Source organism: Mesocricetus auratus, unplaced genomic scaffold, assembly GCF_017639785.1.
Source record: "Mesocricetus auratus isolate SY011 unplaced genomic scaffold, BCM_Maur_2.0 Super-Scaffold_100707, whole genome shotgun sequence".
Taxonomy (NCBI): domain Eukaryota; kingdom Metazoa; phylum Chordata; class Mammalia; order Rodentia; family Cricetidae; genus Mesocricetus; species Mesocricetus auratus.
This window is the reverse complement of record NW_024429269.1, coordinates 2,832,795-2,853,112: the sequence shown is the minus strand read 5'-3', so window position 1 is coordinate 2,853,112 and position 20,318 is coordinate 2,832,795. Positions and strand designations below refer to the sequence as shown.

The window sequence follows — 20,318 nt, the reverse complement described above, 5'->3', positions numbered from 1 at the left end:
TGGCCTAAGAAATTTATGTTTTTGACTAACTAGCTAGCATACATCATTTATGTAGTTTTTAGCAAAATGATTCTTAATTTTAGAATTTTTAGTCTCTTAAATTCAATATATGTTTCAAAGTTGGTAATCAGATATAATCACAAATCACACAAAGGTTATGAGTAAAAATTACTTAGCAAGGAATACATACATTGCTTAAAATCTTTCTGCTTATATTACATAAGCCAAATATAAAATCAAAGTGCCCCCTTTTAACATGGAGATATTTTATAATAATTTGTAAGTGTGTGGAATATATAACTATCATCATATGAACATACTAAATATTTTAAAACTTAAAATACACTTCCAAACACTTGTTTACATGGTCTGAAATTAACCCGAGATGATCAGCAGAGGTCATGCTAATAATAACTGACAAATACCTTTTGTGTCTTATTATTCATGGTAGTTATGTCCTATAAGGTTGCTATGAACAATGAACTAAACAAAACTAGAGTAACTGCTCCTAGGATATGCAGGGCTAGGGCTAATTCAAACCATTAGAGCATAACCTTGCTTTGTATGTGTTTGTGTTAAAATAACCATGATGCATTTCATTTATCAGGAGGTTGCTGCATAATTTGTGGAACCCAGTAAAAGTGAGAACATGTAGTTTCTTATTATAAAATTATTAACAATTTCAAGATGGTGATAGATAGCAAGCCAGGTGCTATGCCCATTAGACCACATAGGCAGCAAGCTCTTGTAGATGCTGATTACCAGAGAGGTAACACAGGGCCTTACAAGAATGCCACCAGTTCATAAAGTCCTGAATTTATGTTTGTCACTATAAAAATGAAACACAGCTTTAATGGCCTTTGGTAGGGACACGCCTAGAGCAGAGCAGATGGAAGCTCTCAGTCATTAAGGAACAGAAATGTGGCAAATGCAACTCTCAACAATAGCATTCTTCACTGGAACTGAGGGACACAATTCTGCACTGGGCAAGCATCTTCTACATGCAGAGCAGTGCATGATGGGTCTCAACTCCATACTCAGACTGGGTTACAACTCTCTGGACAAGCAGAACCTGGGCCAGGCTGCGGAAGCGGCTGACCTTGTTGCCTCATCCAGGCAGGAGTTAAAATTCCTTTTAGGTTTCTCTAAGTAATTCAATATAGTCTCTTTCCTGGCATGAAGAGAGATTCACACGCGGATATTGGCTCAACGGGTAATATTTCAAGCTTAGAGGTGCTAATATTTACAATTTTCTCATCAAAAACCTTTCCAAGTCGTGTTTAGAGCTGTTTCTGTCTGAAGTTTCTCATGCACCAGAAGCATGCTTTGGTTGCAAATTGGTATTCCTAGTCTGACGCCTCACAGTGATTTAATATCATATTGAGGCAGACAGCTGTCAAATAGCCCCGGGGCAGCAGCGCTCTAATGCAGAACCCATCACGTGCCTGGACAGAATTTTACACTTAATCACTGACTACACTCCTTGGGGCTAGAATGCACAACCTTCCAGCAGGATGTGCTTCATAAAAACACCCAGGAAGAAGCTTCTGATTCAACTATCAGAAAGCCAAAATGTATGAGACAGTCAAGAGGCAAGCAGGCAGGGGCGGGGCGTAGGAAATAACCAATGGGAACATCAAGCAATCAATTACTAAGGCAGACAAGCAGAAGGAAACCTAAAATATGGTGCTTTCACTTGCATTACCTCCTTTTAGAGACTTGCCTAAAACAGTCTCTAACTCTTTTCACCATGGGAAGCCTGCAAAAGCTCACCTTTGCAAGCCAGCTGTGGCGGGTAGAGGTTCTGAGGCGGAATGACAGAAATGGGCTGAGTTCCAAAAGGACCAGGGCAGAAAAGACACCTGTGACTTCCACTGACTACACTACCCAACAAAAACAAAGGAGGTACAGGGTTCCCCAGGAGGAGGCTTTTCTTGGTCATCAGGGGCTTCTTTCCACTAGCCTGACAGTCAGTCTCCTCATTAGAGTGAGGAGCTGAAGGCATGCCTGGATCAGCAGCAGTGTTCTGACCCGCACAACTAGCCTAAAACTTTGAGACTAAAGCTAGAAGAAACCATCTGAGTGAAATACCACCTCTCTCAGTCACTTCACTGTTCAACACCCAGCCTTCCCCATGTACCTTCTACTTGACTATGTATATGCGTGTTTTTTTGTGTGTTGCTATGTGCACACAAGTGCAGTGCCCAAGGAGGGGTCAGATTCCCTGGAACTGGAGTTCAGGCAGCAGTGAGATGCCTGATATGGATGCTGGCATCCTCTGGTCCTCTGCAATAGCAGTTCTTATGCATAATGGGCTGAGCTATCTCCTAGGCACCTCTGTAATAAGGTTTATACTGCTCATTTACATTTTCATTTAAAGGTTCAGACATAACAAATTCTACCTCAGTCTGAGTATAAATTTTAATACTTCTTGAAATGAAACTTCAGGGTTTTAAACACACTCGACGCTATTTCACACCAGGAATGTTGCTGTCAGATGATCTTACACTCCAGTGTCCCATTCGGGAAGGAACTGTCAGTTTTCTCTTTAGCTTCCAGGTAAGAGGATTCAAAGTGAGTTAACATTTACAAATTCTTTTTTGGGGGGAGGGTGTTATCTCCATAAAAGCACTGCTCTCTCTCTCTCGTAATCTGGATCCCATGACTTGTAAATCAGACACAAGCAAGTCATGTAAGAAAGAGCACAAGCTACGATCAGATACAAGGCAAGAGCTAATCCCCACTAATGGGAAATGCAAATCATACCCTCAATGTAAACAGTTAAAGGCATGCAATGTTACAGAGGATGAGATAAAACAGGAATGATTTACATGAATTGGCATAATCTCTCTAGAAACACTTATTAATTGTATCCATATACAAAGTAAACTCCATCCCGTTTATAATTCTTTTTTCAAAAATGACTTAAAGCATTAAAATGATGATTAGAAAAATACATAGATCCCTTACCACATGTAATTCTTTCCATGGGTTATACTACTATAACAGAAGTGAAAATTTGGATTCACATTGATTTTAGCTATAACGGAGACTAGGATACTAGTGAAAGGGTGGGGGGAAGATGAGACACTGGGGATGAAAAGAGACTTGAGTGATGGTTAATGTCAACTGTCAATCTGATGAGCTCTAGAACCACTTGGGACAGGCCTCTTGATTAGGTAGACTGAGGTTGAAACAGCTGCCCACTGTAGGCGGCACCATTCCCTATGGTAAGAGCCTTTACTGCATTAAAAAGGAGAAAGTGAGAGGAGCACAAACAATCACCACTTTCTGCAGCTGCCATGACTTCCTTGACATGTTGGACTGTAGCCTGGAACTAAATGTCTTCCTAACAATGAGACAAATTACTACGTAAGACAAACGGATATGAGACTATTATGCTGCCATTAACGTATAGTCCTGAAAATGATCTTAATCTTTTTTTGTATATGAAAGCTTTTAATTAGCTATATATAAGCTTATTTTTCATTTTTTAAAAACTATGGAACGCTTCACAAATTTACGTGTCATCCTTGCTCAGGGGCCATGCTAATCTTCTCTGCATCATTCCAATTTTGGTATATGTGCTGTCAAAACAAGCACAAGCTTTTTTTTTTTTGATGAAATATTTTTATTTTTTAATTTAAATTAGAAACAAGGTTGCTTCACACGTCAATCCCAGGTCCCTCTTCCTTTCCCTCCTCTCCTTCCACGCCCTCCCACAAGAGTCCAGAGTGAGAGTGCATCTCTCACTGGGGGATGGGCACCCAAAGTCCATTTGTATACCCGGGATAAATACTAATCTACTACCCAAGGCTCAATAGATTACTTAGGTAGGCCTCCTCACTGACACCCACATTCAGGGGGTCTTGATCAGTCTCATGCTGGATTCCCAGACATCAGTCTGGGATTCAAGAGCTAACCCTTGTCAGGTCAGCTGTTTCTGGGGGGGTTAAACCAGCCCAGTCTTAACCCCTTTGCTCATCAGTTCTCCATCTCTGTCACCGGGTTCCTTGAGTTCAGCTCAGTGCTTAGCTGTGGGTGTCTGCCTCTGCTTCCATCAGTCATTCGCTGAAGGTTCTGTTTCCCAGACTTTCTGGCTGAAGCACAAGCTTTTTTTTTTTTTTTTTTTTTTGGTTTTTCGAGACAGGGTTTCTCTGTTTTGTTTTGGAGGCTGTCCTGGAACTCACTCGGTAGACCAGGCTGGCCTGGAACTCACAGAGATCTGCCTGCCTCTGCCTCCCGAGTGCTGGGATTAAAGGCGTGCGCCACCAATGCCCGGCGAGCTTTTAATATCTATATATAAACAGGTCTCAATGTGATGCTCTGATATATCAACATATTGTAGAAGGTTTATCACATTGTTAGCATATCCATCCCCCAGTATCAATTCTTTGAGACAAGAACACTCAGAACTCTCTCTTATCATAATTGCCTTTGTTGTGGGGGGGCAGTGGGGCTAGGACTGACTCCTGGGCCCTACTTGCTGAACAAATGTTAGGGCTGGGCTATATATATATATTTCAGCCTCATTTCCTTGACATATGCAACTTTACAGCCCTAGCCAGGCTACTGCATCAACAGAGAAGCCACCCCTCCCACTTAACTGTATTTTGTTTCAGTTGATGAATGACGACCTAAGAGAGCCAGCCTGGATCTACTTCATACTTGTGTGGGATCAGTTTGTTTAGATTCTACACACTAGTGAGATACTGCGGTGTTTGGTTCTCTGTATCTGGCTTATTTCATGTAAACACTGTCATATTTACCAGTCTCTGCAAAGATGAATTCCCATCAAACAAGGAGGCTTTTGTAAACAATATAAGCTCATTGTTAATATGTGTTGAAGGAATTGTAAGTTCTAAGACATTATTGTATCATGTAGACAGAGTATTATGTGGCTAGCTATGAAGGCATTATACATTTTGAACATTAACATATCATACTTTGCTGGAGCCAAAGAAAGCACTGCATGGTTGCAAAGCAATGTATGAAGCAAAAACCACACCATGTAAACATGGACCAACATATGTAATCCTACACACTACTTCAGAATTACACAAGTAGAGGCTAAATTTCCAATGATTATTGAGGACAAATGGGAACTTATAGTCTATATATTAAGTTTGAATAATTATTAAATGCTTTACAGTATCCCTCAATAAGAGGCTGGGTCCAGCATCACCTGCAGATACTACAAAATGCTTGTTGCCTTGAGGATGATGCCATATACATAGGCTTCAAACCATCACACCTAGTGCAAGGTAAATGTTGGGGAGTGGCTGCTACACTGTTGTTAAAGAACAACGGCAGGAGAAAAGTGTTTGTGTGCTCAGTGTAGCTTCTCCCTGGGAAATTTTTAACTGGGGTTGGTTGAGGCCACGGGTATAGAACTAAAGAGACATAGAAAGCCAAATAGCAGAATGTTGAGAGGGCTTAAAAGTGCCTAGTAACTTGAGTTCGATTCCTGGAACCCATGGAAGAAAGAGAACTGACTCCTGAAAGCTGTCCTCTGACTCCCACATACATGCTCACAGGGACACATGTGTGTAGACACCACACACACACACATACAAACACACACACACATACAGACTCCTGAAAGCTGTCCTCTGACCCCCATATGCTCACAGGGATATATATGTATAGACATCACACACACAAAGATAATAAAAGCAAGTAGCAAAATATAAAAAATAAAAGTTTCCATGCAGATAGTCACACTAACATTTCAGCAATAATATCCAACAAAACACATAAAATCAAAATATCTTGAAGAAATAAATTCTCCCCATGTTTACCAAAACCAATGTTTTATTGGACTAATTAGTCCATAGTAAGTTACATAAACCAAAACCTGTATGGATGAAAACTTGTATAATAAGTATCATAGTTAAATTTTAAAACCATCAAAATAAAAAATAGTTTAAAGAGATAAAATGGAAAACATTATAAAAAATATTGTCTAGAATTAAACCAGCAAAGCCTTAGCTTCAAAGTCAGGTAGGTCACCAGCTCCAAAGCATGAAACCCTGACCCTATGCTGGTGCTTCACTGAGCATATACTGCGTGGACCCTTGCTCTCTTCAAACAGCTGTCCTTGGACTCAAAGGCATCCTGACTCCACCCCTTCAAGAAACTCACCATCCCTGTGTTTGTGATACAGAGGGCAATCTTCAAAGCCAGAAGGCTGCATACTTCATGGTCCCTCTCCCTTAGACACTTAAAAGATGGGGTTGCTGTCACCTCCCCCCCAAATCTTTGTCTCAGTTGGTGCAGGCAGGAAAATGGTCCGTGACTCTATTTGCTAAGGTCCCTGAAATGAAGCTTTTCATGTGACACACAAGTCTCTGCTGCCTCTGACTCAGGAGGAAGGAAACAGGAGGCTTTGCCATCATTAGCTCCTTTCATTTGAAGCCCTGGTTCTCAGGACTGGGTGGAGGTGGAACTGGCCTCTTCTGTGACTTGTGTGGCCAAGTCAGACACACATGGCCTCTTGCCCTTGCCTCTGTGACTGCTCTTGCAGTGTCTCTCTTTCCTGCTGTACTAATTCACATCTTGGGAAACAATCTCCAAGTCACAGAAGAAGTTCAAATAACTGTGGTTCCTGATTCACCCAAGAGTAAGAAGTAAGACTTGCTAAGACTTGGAACACTCGGGCATTTCATGTGAACAGATTGTGTCACAACCACAAACCTGCCCCAACAGACACTCTGCTGTTGCTCTTTGACCCCAACAGAGTTGCACCAGCATCTTAACACATCTTTCAAGCAAAAGGACCCAGTCCCTATCTTGTACTTAGCTGTCATGTTTCTTCAGTCTCCATCAAAAAGAACTAACTCCCTGACTCCAATACTTGGAGAGATGAAGCTCTAGACGTCGAGAATGTGTGTCTACTTGGGGCTGTATAACGTTGGCTCATGATTAGACTCAGTTACAGATGCTAGACTACAGTGATGCTGTGGTGTTAATCAGTCCTAGCAGGTGGCACACAACTCACTTCATCGGTTTTGGATAATGCTCACCCCAGTTAGTGGCCAGGCTTCTCCTGGCCACGTAGTTCTTTTCTACTGTGTAGTAAGTATATAGTGGGGAGACACTTCCAATTCGTGGTCACTTCTAGCTCTTTGTTGGTGAGCAGTCAGCAGGTAATTTCATTCTTTCAGGTTTCCACCAACACTGAAGTGAACCAGACCCACTGCTCCTACAGAGCACACAGGGTTAGGTGGCCATGAGCCCCTCCTGCCAGATCAGTAAGTAAGTGCCTGTCCTCTGCGGGTCTGTTTAAACACACCTTATTTAATATATATATACTTGATGGATTCACAATGAACTCACGGCCAACAGTTCTCTCTTGGGCCTTCTCAATAAAGGTTCCCCAGCACAGGCTATTCCTCTGTAAGTCACTTCACAGCCCTCCAGCACTTAGGAGCAATAGACAGCACTTGAGCGCTGTGTTTGGAGGTCATTTTAAACAGCCAATTCATAACTAGCTCACAAAAATCTGAGAAATGTAGCATTAAGCAGAGTGCAAACAGCACTCTCGTTTACAGTGTGAGGGCTGGGAAAGGCAGAGAGGCACTGTTCTGTCCTCGGCTAAGTGTGTACATGAGCAACCCAAAATGTTCACTGTTCTCAGAATGACTTACGGCAAATATGTTACAGGGATAGAGTCTGAGTCACACAATTTTCTAGTGGGGAAATTTGCAAATATAGAATCTACGTGTAATGAAGACTGCTGATATTATGTTTCTGAGGCGTACAAATTACTGACCTAAGAAAGAAGGACTCCTACTTTATCCATTTGGTTATAACTTATTAACACATGCACACGATCTACAAGTCTATAATGTGTGTGCATGTACATGGAGGCCAGAGACCAACCTCTGGTGTGGTTCCTCAGGGGCTGCCCACATTCTTTTTGGGACAGACTTGCAGTGGTCTAGAATTCACCAAGTAAGCTAGGCTGGCTGGCCCGAGCCCCCAGGGCCTACCCGTGTCTCTCCCCAGTGCTGGGATTGCAAGCATGTGTGACCTCACTGGCTGGGCTTTCTTTACCTGGGTGCTGGGGATCACAGTCAGGTCCTCATGCTTGCACGGCAAGTACTTTACTGACTGACCCATCTCCCCAGCCCCCCAAATATTCATTTTGATGTTCAAATTGTCCTAGATTTTGCCCAGGGGACCCCTTCAAGTTGTTCTTACTTTCCTGGCTCATAGATAAAGGGATGCTGAATAAATATAAGTATTGGCAATGAGGCCTAGGCACACTGTTCTATTTTACACACACAGCATTCCCGATATTCTCTTGCTATCAAAGCAGACCGCTCCTTTAAAGAATATCCGTTATACGGGACTGAAAGGTAACACACACCTTTGCACTCGGTACACACGAGTCCATGGGGGCACGAGGGCTAGGATCCGAGCCACCAGCTCGACCAGGTCACTGGGAGAATAGCTCCTGTATCTTCCTGATTTCCACAGCTCATACAGCCCAGTTCCACGGATCACCAGGGTAGGATACAGCTTCAAACCATCAGGACGAAAAGCAGGGTTCTCAAAAAATTCCTATGGATGGAGAACCAAAAATTACCCCTCCATTAGTTCTGCGCCCACAGGGAAGGCTCATGCTCATGTCAGCTCCCCCCACTTGCAGCAAGCCTGGAGCTGCCTGCGCTTCGTCAAGAAGTGAACATGGGGACGGCAAGACGTCACTGTTCACTAACCCCAGACCGTGCTGCCCTACGCAGACTGTGGCTGCCACCAGTCTCACAATGAGTGATACTCTTTGGAAAGGCTACCCTACTTCCTTCCAGACCACAACATCATTAATACTAGATATGACTGTTTTAACTTTTGAAAAATTGTAGAAAAAGCATTTAAGTCTTACTAAAACCTACAATGTCAATAAAGGGAGAACAAACAAACAAATCTACAATGTCTACAACAGGGCCAGGGCCCTTTACAGAGAAGGCCAGCTGATCCCTGGATGTCACACTTTTGTCCTCAGGCCAGCTGGCGCCACTTCTATCTAACGTGTGCTACACAGTCCACTTGTTATCTGGACACTGAGCAGCTCACCTGGCTCTTCTACTTTTGGCACAGACCTCTTCCATCTTACAGCCCCACCAGCTGCTCCTTTATCTGGGAGGCAGCTGGGAGACACCAGGCTTTGTCCTTTCCAGGACTTTGAATGGAACTGACTCTAATCTCGACTGTACATCACTGTACTGGACAGAGGTGGGTTCAGAGTCCCCTCCTTCCCACTCCTGCACCCCTAACAGCATCTATCCAGTCAGCAGTGCTCTAGCTCTGGAAATTTCAAAGTGTGCTTTAAAATCTCTGGTTACACTGTCCTCTCAAACTTCCCATTGTTTAGCTTGCTTTTCAAGCAAATGTTACTATAGGTTTTAGATTTCACTGACTGTCACCTCTTGAATGTTGTATTCTTGTTGCGCCACGGTCTTGGAGACATTTATTCATAACTGTGTGATTTCTTTTGTAACAATCATATTTTACAGATTCACCAAGTCTTTAATAAATTCTCTGCCTAACCTGAATCTACACTGAGCATAACGTCGGAAGAGTTCTCATTCCAGGAGATACATGGGCTGCTATGTTCCTTTTGTAAGGACGGAGCTAGACAACTGATCCTGGACCCATGATTAAACAGGGAGAGTTAAAACATGAGTTTCTCGCTTTCTCCTCTAAAATCATAGGGCAAGATGAAACATTTTCAAGGAAGTATAAACTTAGAAGAACAAAGAACAAGAAAGGGGGGCGGGGTATGGACTGGCACCACGATTTGAAAACAGAGAACAGATCAAGCCTGGCACATAATTGTGAAAAGGAAAAAACTCCACGTTAAGAGACTGATGAAGGCCAGTTCATCACATCATAGTCTTATAAAGCTCACATACCAAATGCTCAGGAGACACGCAGAGTAGAACAGACATGGAGTAAAAACAGACACTGGATCCCTGGCTGCACACAGAGGCACTTGTCTCTACTCCCTATGCTGGCTGAGAAGGTTTTCTTTTTTTTTCCCTCTGGGGACATAGGACTATAGGATTCAGGCCACAAAGAATGAGGACAGAAAAGCCAGTATCCTAACTGACAGGCCCTGTGCCTTACCTATCCACCTGCCACCACGTGGAAACGTCGCCTCCTGTGACATTTAAAAAAAAAAACTACATCAAGAAAAAGCTACTTCATCTACATGTAATATGAGCATGCCTATGTTACATGTGCATAAACAACCTCAGTTCCCCAAAGCCTAAAAAAACTATTTTTTAATTATGTTTGTCTACATGTTTGGCTGTATACCATATGCGTGCCTAGTGTCCAGGGAGGCCAGAAGGTGTTGGGTCCCTGGAACTGGAGTTACAGACAGATAAAAGCCACCATGTGGGTGCTGGGATTAGAACCCAGGTCTTCTAGAAAAGTTAACCATTGAGCCATCTCTTCAGCCCCAAGCCTAGGCATTTTAAAGTCTGAAAAGAATATCAAAATACAGTTTGTCTGACAATGGGGAGGTGGGTAACCATTCTTCATTGTGTTTCTAATATTTTGGAACAGGTTTTATAGCTTTAAGAATGGAAAACACACACACAAAAACAAACAAGCAAGAGCAGAGAGGTGCAGAAAGCATGCAGAGGAAATCTGGGTCCACGGACTCAAGGCCATACTTACTATAAACTGCTCAATGTCTCTTTCTAGTCCCACGTTCGGCAGGTCAGGCATCATATGAGCCACCACTTTAAAACCACAGTCTTTGGCCAGGTGGAATGATTCACATGTCGCCTTCACAGTGTGGCCCCTGGGAAGAAAACGGACAATTAAGTTAGTGGGGGTGGAGGTGAGGCAAGGGGAGGGGGGTGAAGGAGGAGGAAAACAATCCACGAGACAAGTCACTTGGCTGGGAACAGAACTCCAGAAGTCACTTTTACATGGCACTAGGAGGCCTGGAGGAAAACCACTGTGCTTCTAAGACACTGCTCTGAAATCTCTTATACACCGTGTACCCAGATGACACGGCTCAACACCATCTGTGAAATCAGCTTATTACTCTAGAATCAGCATTAAACAAGGTCCACACAGAAGCCAGGCATGGCTGACACTCACTCAGAGTCCTAGCACTTGGGAGGTGGAGGCAGGAGGATTCAAGATCGCCCTTGGCTCCATTCCCGGTTTGGGGACATACTGGGCAACAAAAAAAAAAAAACAAAAACAAAAAACAAAAAAAACAAAAACAAACTATGAAGGAGCTTTGACTTGTAGCATTTCATTTAGTATTATGAAATATTGGTAGAGGAAGGGAAGAAACTACAATATGAAGCAGACTTCAACAGTGTGGTCAAAGGGTCCATCAGAGAAAGGTTTTGCTGTCACAGGGTCAGATCAATTCTCTTAGCATTCCTTCTCCTGCCACATCCAAGCAGGAAGTAGACCTTGATCACAGTTGGGGTAACTAACAATTGAAACCTTGTGACAATTCCTTCTACCACCAAGATGCTCCCACTTAGCAGATAAAGATCTCAGAAGTCATGGGGTCTATCAGACTCCCTTTGGATACCCCACTTATTCCTATGGTCCCACTCTCATTTCTAGTTAGTTCTGAATTCTGCACTCCATTGTTCTACTTCAAAGTTACTATACAATGTGGCCACAACTATGTGTATGTGGCTTTAAAAATCAAATTACAAGGAAATATGTATTTCCTCAGCTGGACTGTGTTACAGGTATGGAAAGTGGTGACCCAGTGGAACATTCTACTGGCTATCTCTGCTCTAAGACACACTTTTAGCCCAAAGTGAAACCTTTCCCCTCCAAGGCTCCTGGACCTCCTTTCCTCCCAGCTGTCACCAAACAACACTCACTGCTTTCCAGAACTCCAGGGTTTCCTGCTTAAATTACTCCAACAGTGGAGGCCCAGGCCGTGTCCCTTCAGCCCCCCTTTGAACCATCACCCACATTGGAACAAAAGGTCTCTTACTTCAGTGCAGGCATGCTCCTATCTTAGCTCCCAGCTTGCCTCCTGACTAAAGCTCAGGCTCTTGGGGCTGACTTCCCGGACCCTCATAACACAGTCCTCTGCCACTATGTGCTCCTAACCTCACACAGCTGTCCTCCGGTGGACGCAAGCAACTCTGAGTCTCCTCTGAGCCTCAGCGTAGGTGCCATTTCTTCAGGAAGCTTCCCTGACCCTCTCCACAGGGACTCCCTAGCACAGCTTGTAATACTACAGTTTCCAAGCAGTTTTCCTGTGTGAGGCTTTCCCTACACCAGTTTGCTTTGCTCAGACTCCCCTTTTATAGATACAATGCCCAGTAGATTTTCCCCTGTCTGAAAATATTAACAGATCTCTGTTACTTAAAGGACAAAGTACTAGCCTGCCGTCCTCTAGGCTGCTTCTCAGTATGGACCAGTGTTTTCTTAGCTCCCCTTTACAACCCTGGTCAGTGGTGGTGCTGAAACCCTGATTTCTCTGCTCTTCTACCCAGGGGGCAGTTATTCACACGGTTTCTGATACACTTCTAGATGGAAGAGAGCATCAGACGCCTACACTGAACATGAAGGCACCAGCAGATGGTCTGAAGAGCATGGCTGGAAGAAGAGGTTAAAAAGCCGACACCTCACACTTTTCTCTAAGACTGGGCTCAAGGAAGAAACCTGAGCCCAGAGACAGACACGTCAGGGGTCAGAGCCACCCATCTCACCTGTTGGTGTCTCTGGCCACATCTTCATAGACACTCTGCACCCCGATCTCCAGCCTCGTGCATCCGTACGTCAACATGTCGCTTAGGTGCCGCTTCATGCAATAATCAGGTCTGGTCTCAATTGTAATTCCAACACACTTTGTGAGGCTTCTCTCAGAATACCTGCAGAGCAGAACTAAAGTGACTACACCTGCCACAGTCTGGAGTCATTTCTTCCCAGCCCACCTTCTCTTAGTCTTCCCAGGATGAAAAAGTAGCTAAGTGCGGGGGCTCTGGAGTCAGACAGGGTAAGTTCAAATTCCAGCTCTGCTACTTCCTCACCAGGCAAACAGTAATTCTATTAACCTTCTCTGGCCTTGGCATCTTCATCTGCAAAACGATGGCAACAATGGTGCCCACACTTCACAGAGCTGACACACTGCACTGGCACATCTTCATGCCATTACCATTATCATTATTATTCATGCGCAGTTAGCTGCAGCCATAATCATCGTGAAAACAGTGATTTCAACTGTGAAAAGCTATTTCTCAATTCCTAACAACCGATTTCACGTAAGTAAAATCCATCTGCATTACTTATTTCTCACTGCATCATAGAGCCATTGTAAATACAAGAAACAAAGGGGAGCGGGGAGCAGCACAGGCAGGCTGCAGGGATCACTCGGGTGAAACGTCTTCTGTGTACCCAGAAGCCTAGCTTCCAGAAATGCACAAAATTAGGGAGCATTTTTTTTTGTCTCAACAAGTCTAGATACAAGATAGTGAAGACCACCTTGGATTTAAGTTAAATGAGACAATGGCCTTACAGCCGGCCCAAGGTTATACTGTCTGTTAGAGGGCTGGTCGAGGCCGGGTGGCATCACTGAGTTAGTGATGACGGTCACTGGGGTCAACACTGGCCACCTGACAATCAACTGAGAGGTGTTCTATCATTCCATATACCACACGAAGACACTGAAGCTCAAATGGAATAGACATCTTATTCAAGATACAAGGTGGATAGAATCCAAGTTAGGAGCTGAAGGTAGGTCTGTCTGTCTGAGACTGGGATGGTAGCCTCTGTCTGTCTCGGCATCTCTAACCTAACTATTCTTCAATCCTTTCCACACTGTTCTCACCAGGTGGGTGGGAAGACCAGGGGAAACCTTTTGCAAGTATTTATTTCTCTTCTCTCTAAAGAGGTTTTGAAAAGCAGACATCATAATGATTTAAAACTTAGTTCCGTTTCTTCATATGTGTCAATTAAAATGATAAGAATTACTCAGCACACGAAGCATCACTGAGCTGCAGGACTGCTGCACAGTGTCATCTAACACACTGGAAGTCTTTTGTGAGACGTGACATCGGTGGAAACATGGAGGAAGGAGAAAATGTAAGAAATGAATTATGGAGGGTTCTTAGCTGGTCAAGTGCTGTTTAAGACAGGGCAGTAACTCCTCCATCCTCTCTCAAACTTCTCACAAAGTCTTGTGCCTGCCAAACAGTGGGCATCAGGGCATGGAGGACAGGAAGTACATAATGGCACATGATAAACACAACTCATCTGCTTCCAACAGCGATTACGGACTTTAGGAAATTATCTAAAATTAAAAGAAGAAAAAAGGAAAGAAAGAAACCACTGTGGCGAAAGCCAGCCATATGGATGGATGAAGGACAGAAGGTAGAAAGCTCTGAGCACATTTCAAAAAGTAACTGAGGACACCCTAAAATCCAGACTCTAACATGTGCCACACACCTCCTATTAATTGGTATTTCTCAAAAGCAATGGCCCCAGGCGAGAGAGCCTGGACATGGTGACAGCTCCATCACTGGGAAAAACTAGAGAGTTGGCAGCAACAGCAGCAGCAGGGACCTGCCCAGAGGGAAGGGAAAACCTATGAATTAATCTGTCTGTTACAGAGCACACGCCTTTAATCCTAGCCCTTGGGAGGCAGAGGATCTCTATGAGTTCAAGACCAGCCTGGCCTATAAGAGCTAGTTCCAGGACAGGCTCCCAAGCTATACAGGGAAACCCTGTCTTGAAAATTAAACAAACAAACAAACAAAAAAACTCATCAACAAAAAAACAAACTTAACTCCATCTCAAAAATGCCTTTCCTCTGGAGAAATGTGGAGAAAGAGAAAATAACTCACACTTACACTTTAAAAAGTCAATGGTAGTACACACCTTTAATCCCAGCAGAGGCAAGGCAGAGGCAGAGGCAGGTGGATCTTTGAATTTGAGGCCAGCCTGGTCTACAGAGTGAGTTCCAGGTTAGACCGAGCTACAGAGAAACCCTGTCTCAAAAAAAAAAAAAATCAAACAAAAGGGACAGTGTTTTAGATTTCCTTTCAGAGCTGTATTTTCATCTGAAAAGCAATGAAGTGGAAATTCTAATCAGATGTGAACAATAAAAACAACAGTGTCGTATCTTTTGTGATCTGCAGTGACTTTGCTGTTGCTGTGTGTAATCCGCTACCTTAGTAAATGTGCTACCTCATTTAAGAGATGTAAGAATGTCTATGGAACTATTCTTTCTCATATGCTAGTATGTGTAGACAAGATGTTACTTAGTCTGAGCAGTTCAGGGTCTGCTCCGTACCCACCCACCATTAGCCAGCCATTTAGCAAGTGAGCCTCTCTTTCAGGACTGCAGTCAACACCTTACAGACGTCCTAGGCTTCAGGGCAGAGAGGAGCGTTTTACCTTCTAAGAGACAGAGCCAGGACTTGGATTCAGTTTTCCTGCCAGGTCTACTGCTTCTTAATACAACTACAGGTTGTCTTAGGAAGGCTGCAGGACTGCACTGAACTCTTAAGTTTCCTGCAGGTTACAGCTATGTAAGAAGCTCACACCCTCTAACAAACACAAGTCAATAATGTACGGTATCAGAACTGTTCACAGTGGGCAGGCAGCAAGGAGGTGAGGAGATCCTTACCTTAGAAATTAAAAGCAGACAAAACCCACGCCATCTAGTCCTCAACTTGGCTCAAAGATATTTCTCTTCCCGTGACATCTCAGAACCCTTGGTAAGAGCTCCATGTTCACCCATACTACAAAGTTAGTCTGTTATTTATGGGCATGTCTGCTTCTCTTTTTAGACAGGGAGCTGCTAGGACTAATAGGTTAGGAGTTCTGTACTAACTCCTCCAATCAAAACAAAGAAATGAACATGAAGAATCAGTAAGTGAAACCTGGTGTGGTTGGGACAAAGGGGGACTCTCTCCCTTCCCACAGTCTCTAGATGACCTTGCTGGCTATCATCCCTCTTGCAAACAGCAGAGATGCCTTGCATTAGGTCAGAGATTCTGTACAAACTAAAAATCCAGTTTTTATTCCAGAGCCGCTTTACAGTCAAGCTAAACAGAGAAGTAGATGAGGGCACAGAGAACTCTCTCCATCATCTAGAGGCCCCAAATGAGTCGTTCTTTGGGCTGATGAAGACTTGCTCGGACTACTGACACAGAATGTCTCAGAACCACAAGCACAGAACAAAGGTTCTTTTATAAACTATTACCATACCTGGAAACTCCCTCAATAAAATCTGATACTTCTCACAGTTAGTGAAGCTCTAGACTTAAGCCAGTGGGCTTAGAGGATTCACCCACTCCTTTATGAGATCATAGTCCAATTTCTTTCTAGAGACTGGTTATGTTAATAGGATCTAAAAACCAATAGTCTCTGCCCAATATAATTGAAAAAGTCAAAGAGAACCCATGATTTTTAAGTGAGTACTACCAAGAAAAGCTGAGCGGGTGACACTGAAGAGTAGAGAAAACCAGGTACCCTATCACACTAGTCAACAAGGCTGATGATACACTACAGCATCCCTTGACATTTTTGCTTCTGACTCTTCCCACAGCTTAATGTTTTATAGTCATGATCAGATGGCTGAGGGACCAACAGAAAAACTCACAGGTATGGCACGCTCGTATCATGCACACACTGGAACTCAGGGTTACATGCACAGGAGTGTCCCCACAGAAGGTGATGGCTAAGTGAAACACAAAGTGGGAACACACCTTTGAGACAAACATCCGAGAAGATCCCACTGCTTCATTTTTATGACACTAGGGAAACTAAAGCAGGTGACAATGCAAAGTGAGCAGAGAAGTCTACCAGGCACCGAGGAAGGTCCTCCTTACTTGCAGCTACCTGGGCAGCTGAGGCAGAAGCTGGCCAGGAGCCCAGAGTCCCGGATCAACCTAGTATGGAAATTTAATGAAGGTGTTTCCACTTTCCCCTCTTCACACCCACCAAGTGCCTCTACCCTTCAGACACATGGGTCCTTACTTCTTCCTCTTAAGATGGTCTCTAGCAAGGGATGCAGAGAAAACCAACCATACAGAATTATACAAGAATGAAATCATCATCCTCTGATAGTGGAAACTAAAGTCTGGGGGTGATTAAATCAGTAGACATAAATCCAATCAATATAAACTAATTACGGCTAATTACACCAAATGTTAATACTACCAAACACTGCAATTAAATGGCATACATTATCAAAATGGGCAACTCTGCCCACTCCCCCCGCTCCCAACACGACTTAAGTACGCTAGGTTTCTGTCTGGAGGAAACCCAGTTGCTCTATAAAGGCACGTAAAGGTGGGAAGTAAGCGAATGGAAAGATATCCAGGGCTGACAGGAAGCACAAGGCTGTATGGTAGAGCTAACAAGAAATAAGGAGTCTAATGGAGGATATCAGGTCACTGAGGGCTGCCCTTGAAGGGCTGTATAACTTTGCTTTCTCCACCACGAGGTGGCAGGTTTGCCCTCCCACATTCTTCCTATCACGTGCTAAAACTGTAGTCTGGAACCTCTAAAACCAAGGGGAAAGACAACAGACCTTTCCTGCCTAAGCTGATATGCTGGTGTTGCAGCGCTGCATAGCTCACTAACATACCATCAGAGCAATGCTAACACACTAGGCTGATTTGTACACAGCAGGATTTACTTCCTTTCCAGCACACATGCCATGATTCACTAAAAGGGAGCATACACCCCGGTCCATAAAACAAGTCTCCTCATATTGAAAAAGAACAATAAAAAACAAATCTGAAATTGAACTGAAAAGGCACTCTAAACAAAATGAAAATCAGAAATCAGTAAGGTTTCAAACAAAACCTCACTCTTCTAATATATAGAAATTGAACAATTTCCATATAATCCCTGGAACGGAATAGAAAAGCTATTATGTAAAAACTTACCCAGAATAATTAAAATATAATACAATAATATAAAATATGAAAACACATGATATTTGCATAAAGAAATGCCTAGAAGCTTGGCAGACAGATCTCCGGTCTACATGGTGAGATCCTATCTCAAAAAAGAAAAAGAGAAACCATATTTATATTGAATATTTATATTAGAAAAGAAAAATGATAGACAAGATTCTATATCTTACTTAAGTCACTAGAAAAAGAATAGCCCCGGGGCTGGAGATATGGCTCTGGAGGATCATAAAGCTAAAAGCACATACTGCTCTTGCAGAGGGCGTAAGTTCAGTTCCCAGCACCCCTTACTCCAGTTCCAGGAGATCTGACATACTTTTCTGGCTTCTGTGGGCAGCAAGCACATGCACATACATACACACATGCAGACATATGTATAATATAAAAATAAAAATCATAAAAAAGTAAAAGCAGTAAATGTCTTTACTAAAGATTGCTAATGGAAATTTAAGGAAATCTAAATAAATGAGGAGAAAGGCCATTTTATGACTGACTACACTGTCAACTCTCTTCTTAGAACCTTTGTCCTACCATTTAAAAATACCCTAACTATCAACTTTGTAAGAATACTGGCCAGCTCCAGCTGATTCTGAATTTTACAAAGACATGAAAGGGCTCAGACTATCTACAGCAATCTTGGGAACCAATCATAAAGTTGGAAGATATATATATTATTTGTCTTCAAGACACACTATAAAGCTGCAGTGATCAAAAGCAGCGTGGTACTAGCCTACAAACCAAAATCTGCCACTGGCATTGCACTTTGTGATCCATGTGTATGGTCCTTTGAACTTTAACAAAGGGTTGATAAAATAGAAATGGGAATGGAGAGTTTTTTAAAAAATCATCTTGAGCCAGGCGATGGTGGTGCACGCCTTTAATCCCAGCACTCAGGTGGCAGAGACAGGTGAATCCCTGTGAGTTCGAGACCAGCCTGGTCTACTGAGCGAGTTCCAGGACAGGCTCCAAACAATACAGAGAAACCATGCCTTGAAAAAACCAAAATAAATAAATAATCATCTTGAAACAATTCACTCTCCATACTGGAAAAGAAAGAAACCTTGACTCCCACCTCATAGTATACATAAAAATTAATTCAAGGGGGAATCAGAGAGCTAACTAAGAAAACTGAATTTTAACTAGACGACAACATAGGATACTAACTTTGTGCCCTGGGAACACGTGGTAGTTTATTAGTGGTAATACAGAAAGCAAAGGTAAGAAAGAAAAAATTAGTCATATTAATTCTGCCCTAAAAAAATTATCAACAGAATAAATATTCAGGCTGTAGATAGGATTCTCAATCAAGGACATGTAAGAGCCCAATCCCCCCCAAAGAAACAGATTAAACACTTCACAAAGGAAAAATAATCAGACAGCACAAGCGTACACTCAAGTGCTCAATGACATTAGTCATCAGGAAAATGCAAATTAAAACCACAATAGATGCCATTACACACCCACCAGAATGGCTAAAATTAAAAGGACTGACAACAGCATGTACTGGTGCGGATGCAGAACCACCAAGTGCTCGCCCATCAGGGGTGGGAGTAGAAACAGCACAACCGTTTCTGGCTGGCAGTTTTTCATAAAACATTAACAACAAACCTAGCAATTCCCGTTACTACCCAAGAGCAATACATACATTTAACCATAAAATGACTTGAACAAAAATGGTCACAGAGTTCTATTCATAAAGCTGTAAACTACAAGCTGTCCCACTGATAGAAGGATCGACACACACTGTGGTTTATGTACCCAACAGGATACTGTTTGGCACTAAAAGTGACCAACTATAGACACACCTAACAACACTGGAGAACCTCAAGTAATATTCACAGGAGACTATGATGAACAGTTCCATTTATATGAAGTTCTATAATGGGCATACTTCATCTAGGGCAAGTGAAAGAAACCTATTTTCACAGGGTCTTGTTAAGTAGCCCAGGTTGGCCTCAAATTTAAGATTCCCCTGCTTCTGCCTCTTGGTTGCTGGGATTACACCAGAGTTGGCAATGTTCTGAATCTTAACAGTGTTTTTTGTTACACAGGTCTGTCAAAACAAATCAAGGGTATGTTAAGTCTGTGTATTTGGCTGTATATAAACTTGCTTCACGGGGAAAAACCATCAAACTGAATGCTAGTCAATACAATGCATGGCAGAGCACCTGCAGAGGATTGCAGAGGCAGCCAGTTGGTTCCAGGCATCTGGAGGCTGCTTTTGTTTCCTTCACAGCCCAGGCAAGAACATGGAATTATCTTTGGGATACCCAGCATTACCTAGCATTCTAGTTTCCCAGGATATGCAAGGGCACAGTTGGAGGATTTAAAGCCATTGATGAGGGGAGGGAAAAAGAGGAAGGAACGGAAATGAATTTAAAA

General features: G+C 42.9%; 1 protein-coding gene and 1 non-coding gene across 2 annotated transcripts in view; both read right to left on the bottom strand.

The window, feature by feature from the left end:
• The window catches only part of Elp3 (elongator acetyltransferase complex subunit 3), a 63,631-nt gene that overhangs the window by 25,552 nt on the left and 17,761 nt on the right, over positions 1–20,318 (bottom strand). The window contains exons 8-10 of the mRNA XM_040740531.1: positions 12,720–12,881; positions 10,693–10,819; positions 8,375–8,568 (exon numbers count right to left, since the gene is read on the bottom strand). Coding sequence (XP_040596465.1) covers positions 8,375–8,568; positions 10,693–10,819; positions 12,720–12,881 — 483 coding nt within the window. The remainder of the gene's footprint in view (positions 1–8,374; positions 8,569–10,692; positions 10,820–12,719; positions 12,882–20,318) is intronic.
• LOC121137890 lies at positions 3,497–3,603 on the bottom strand. Its single transcript, XR_005875157.1, has one exon. It is a non-coding gene; the product is annotated as a U6 spliceosomal RNA (small nuclear RNA).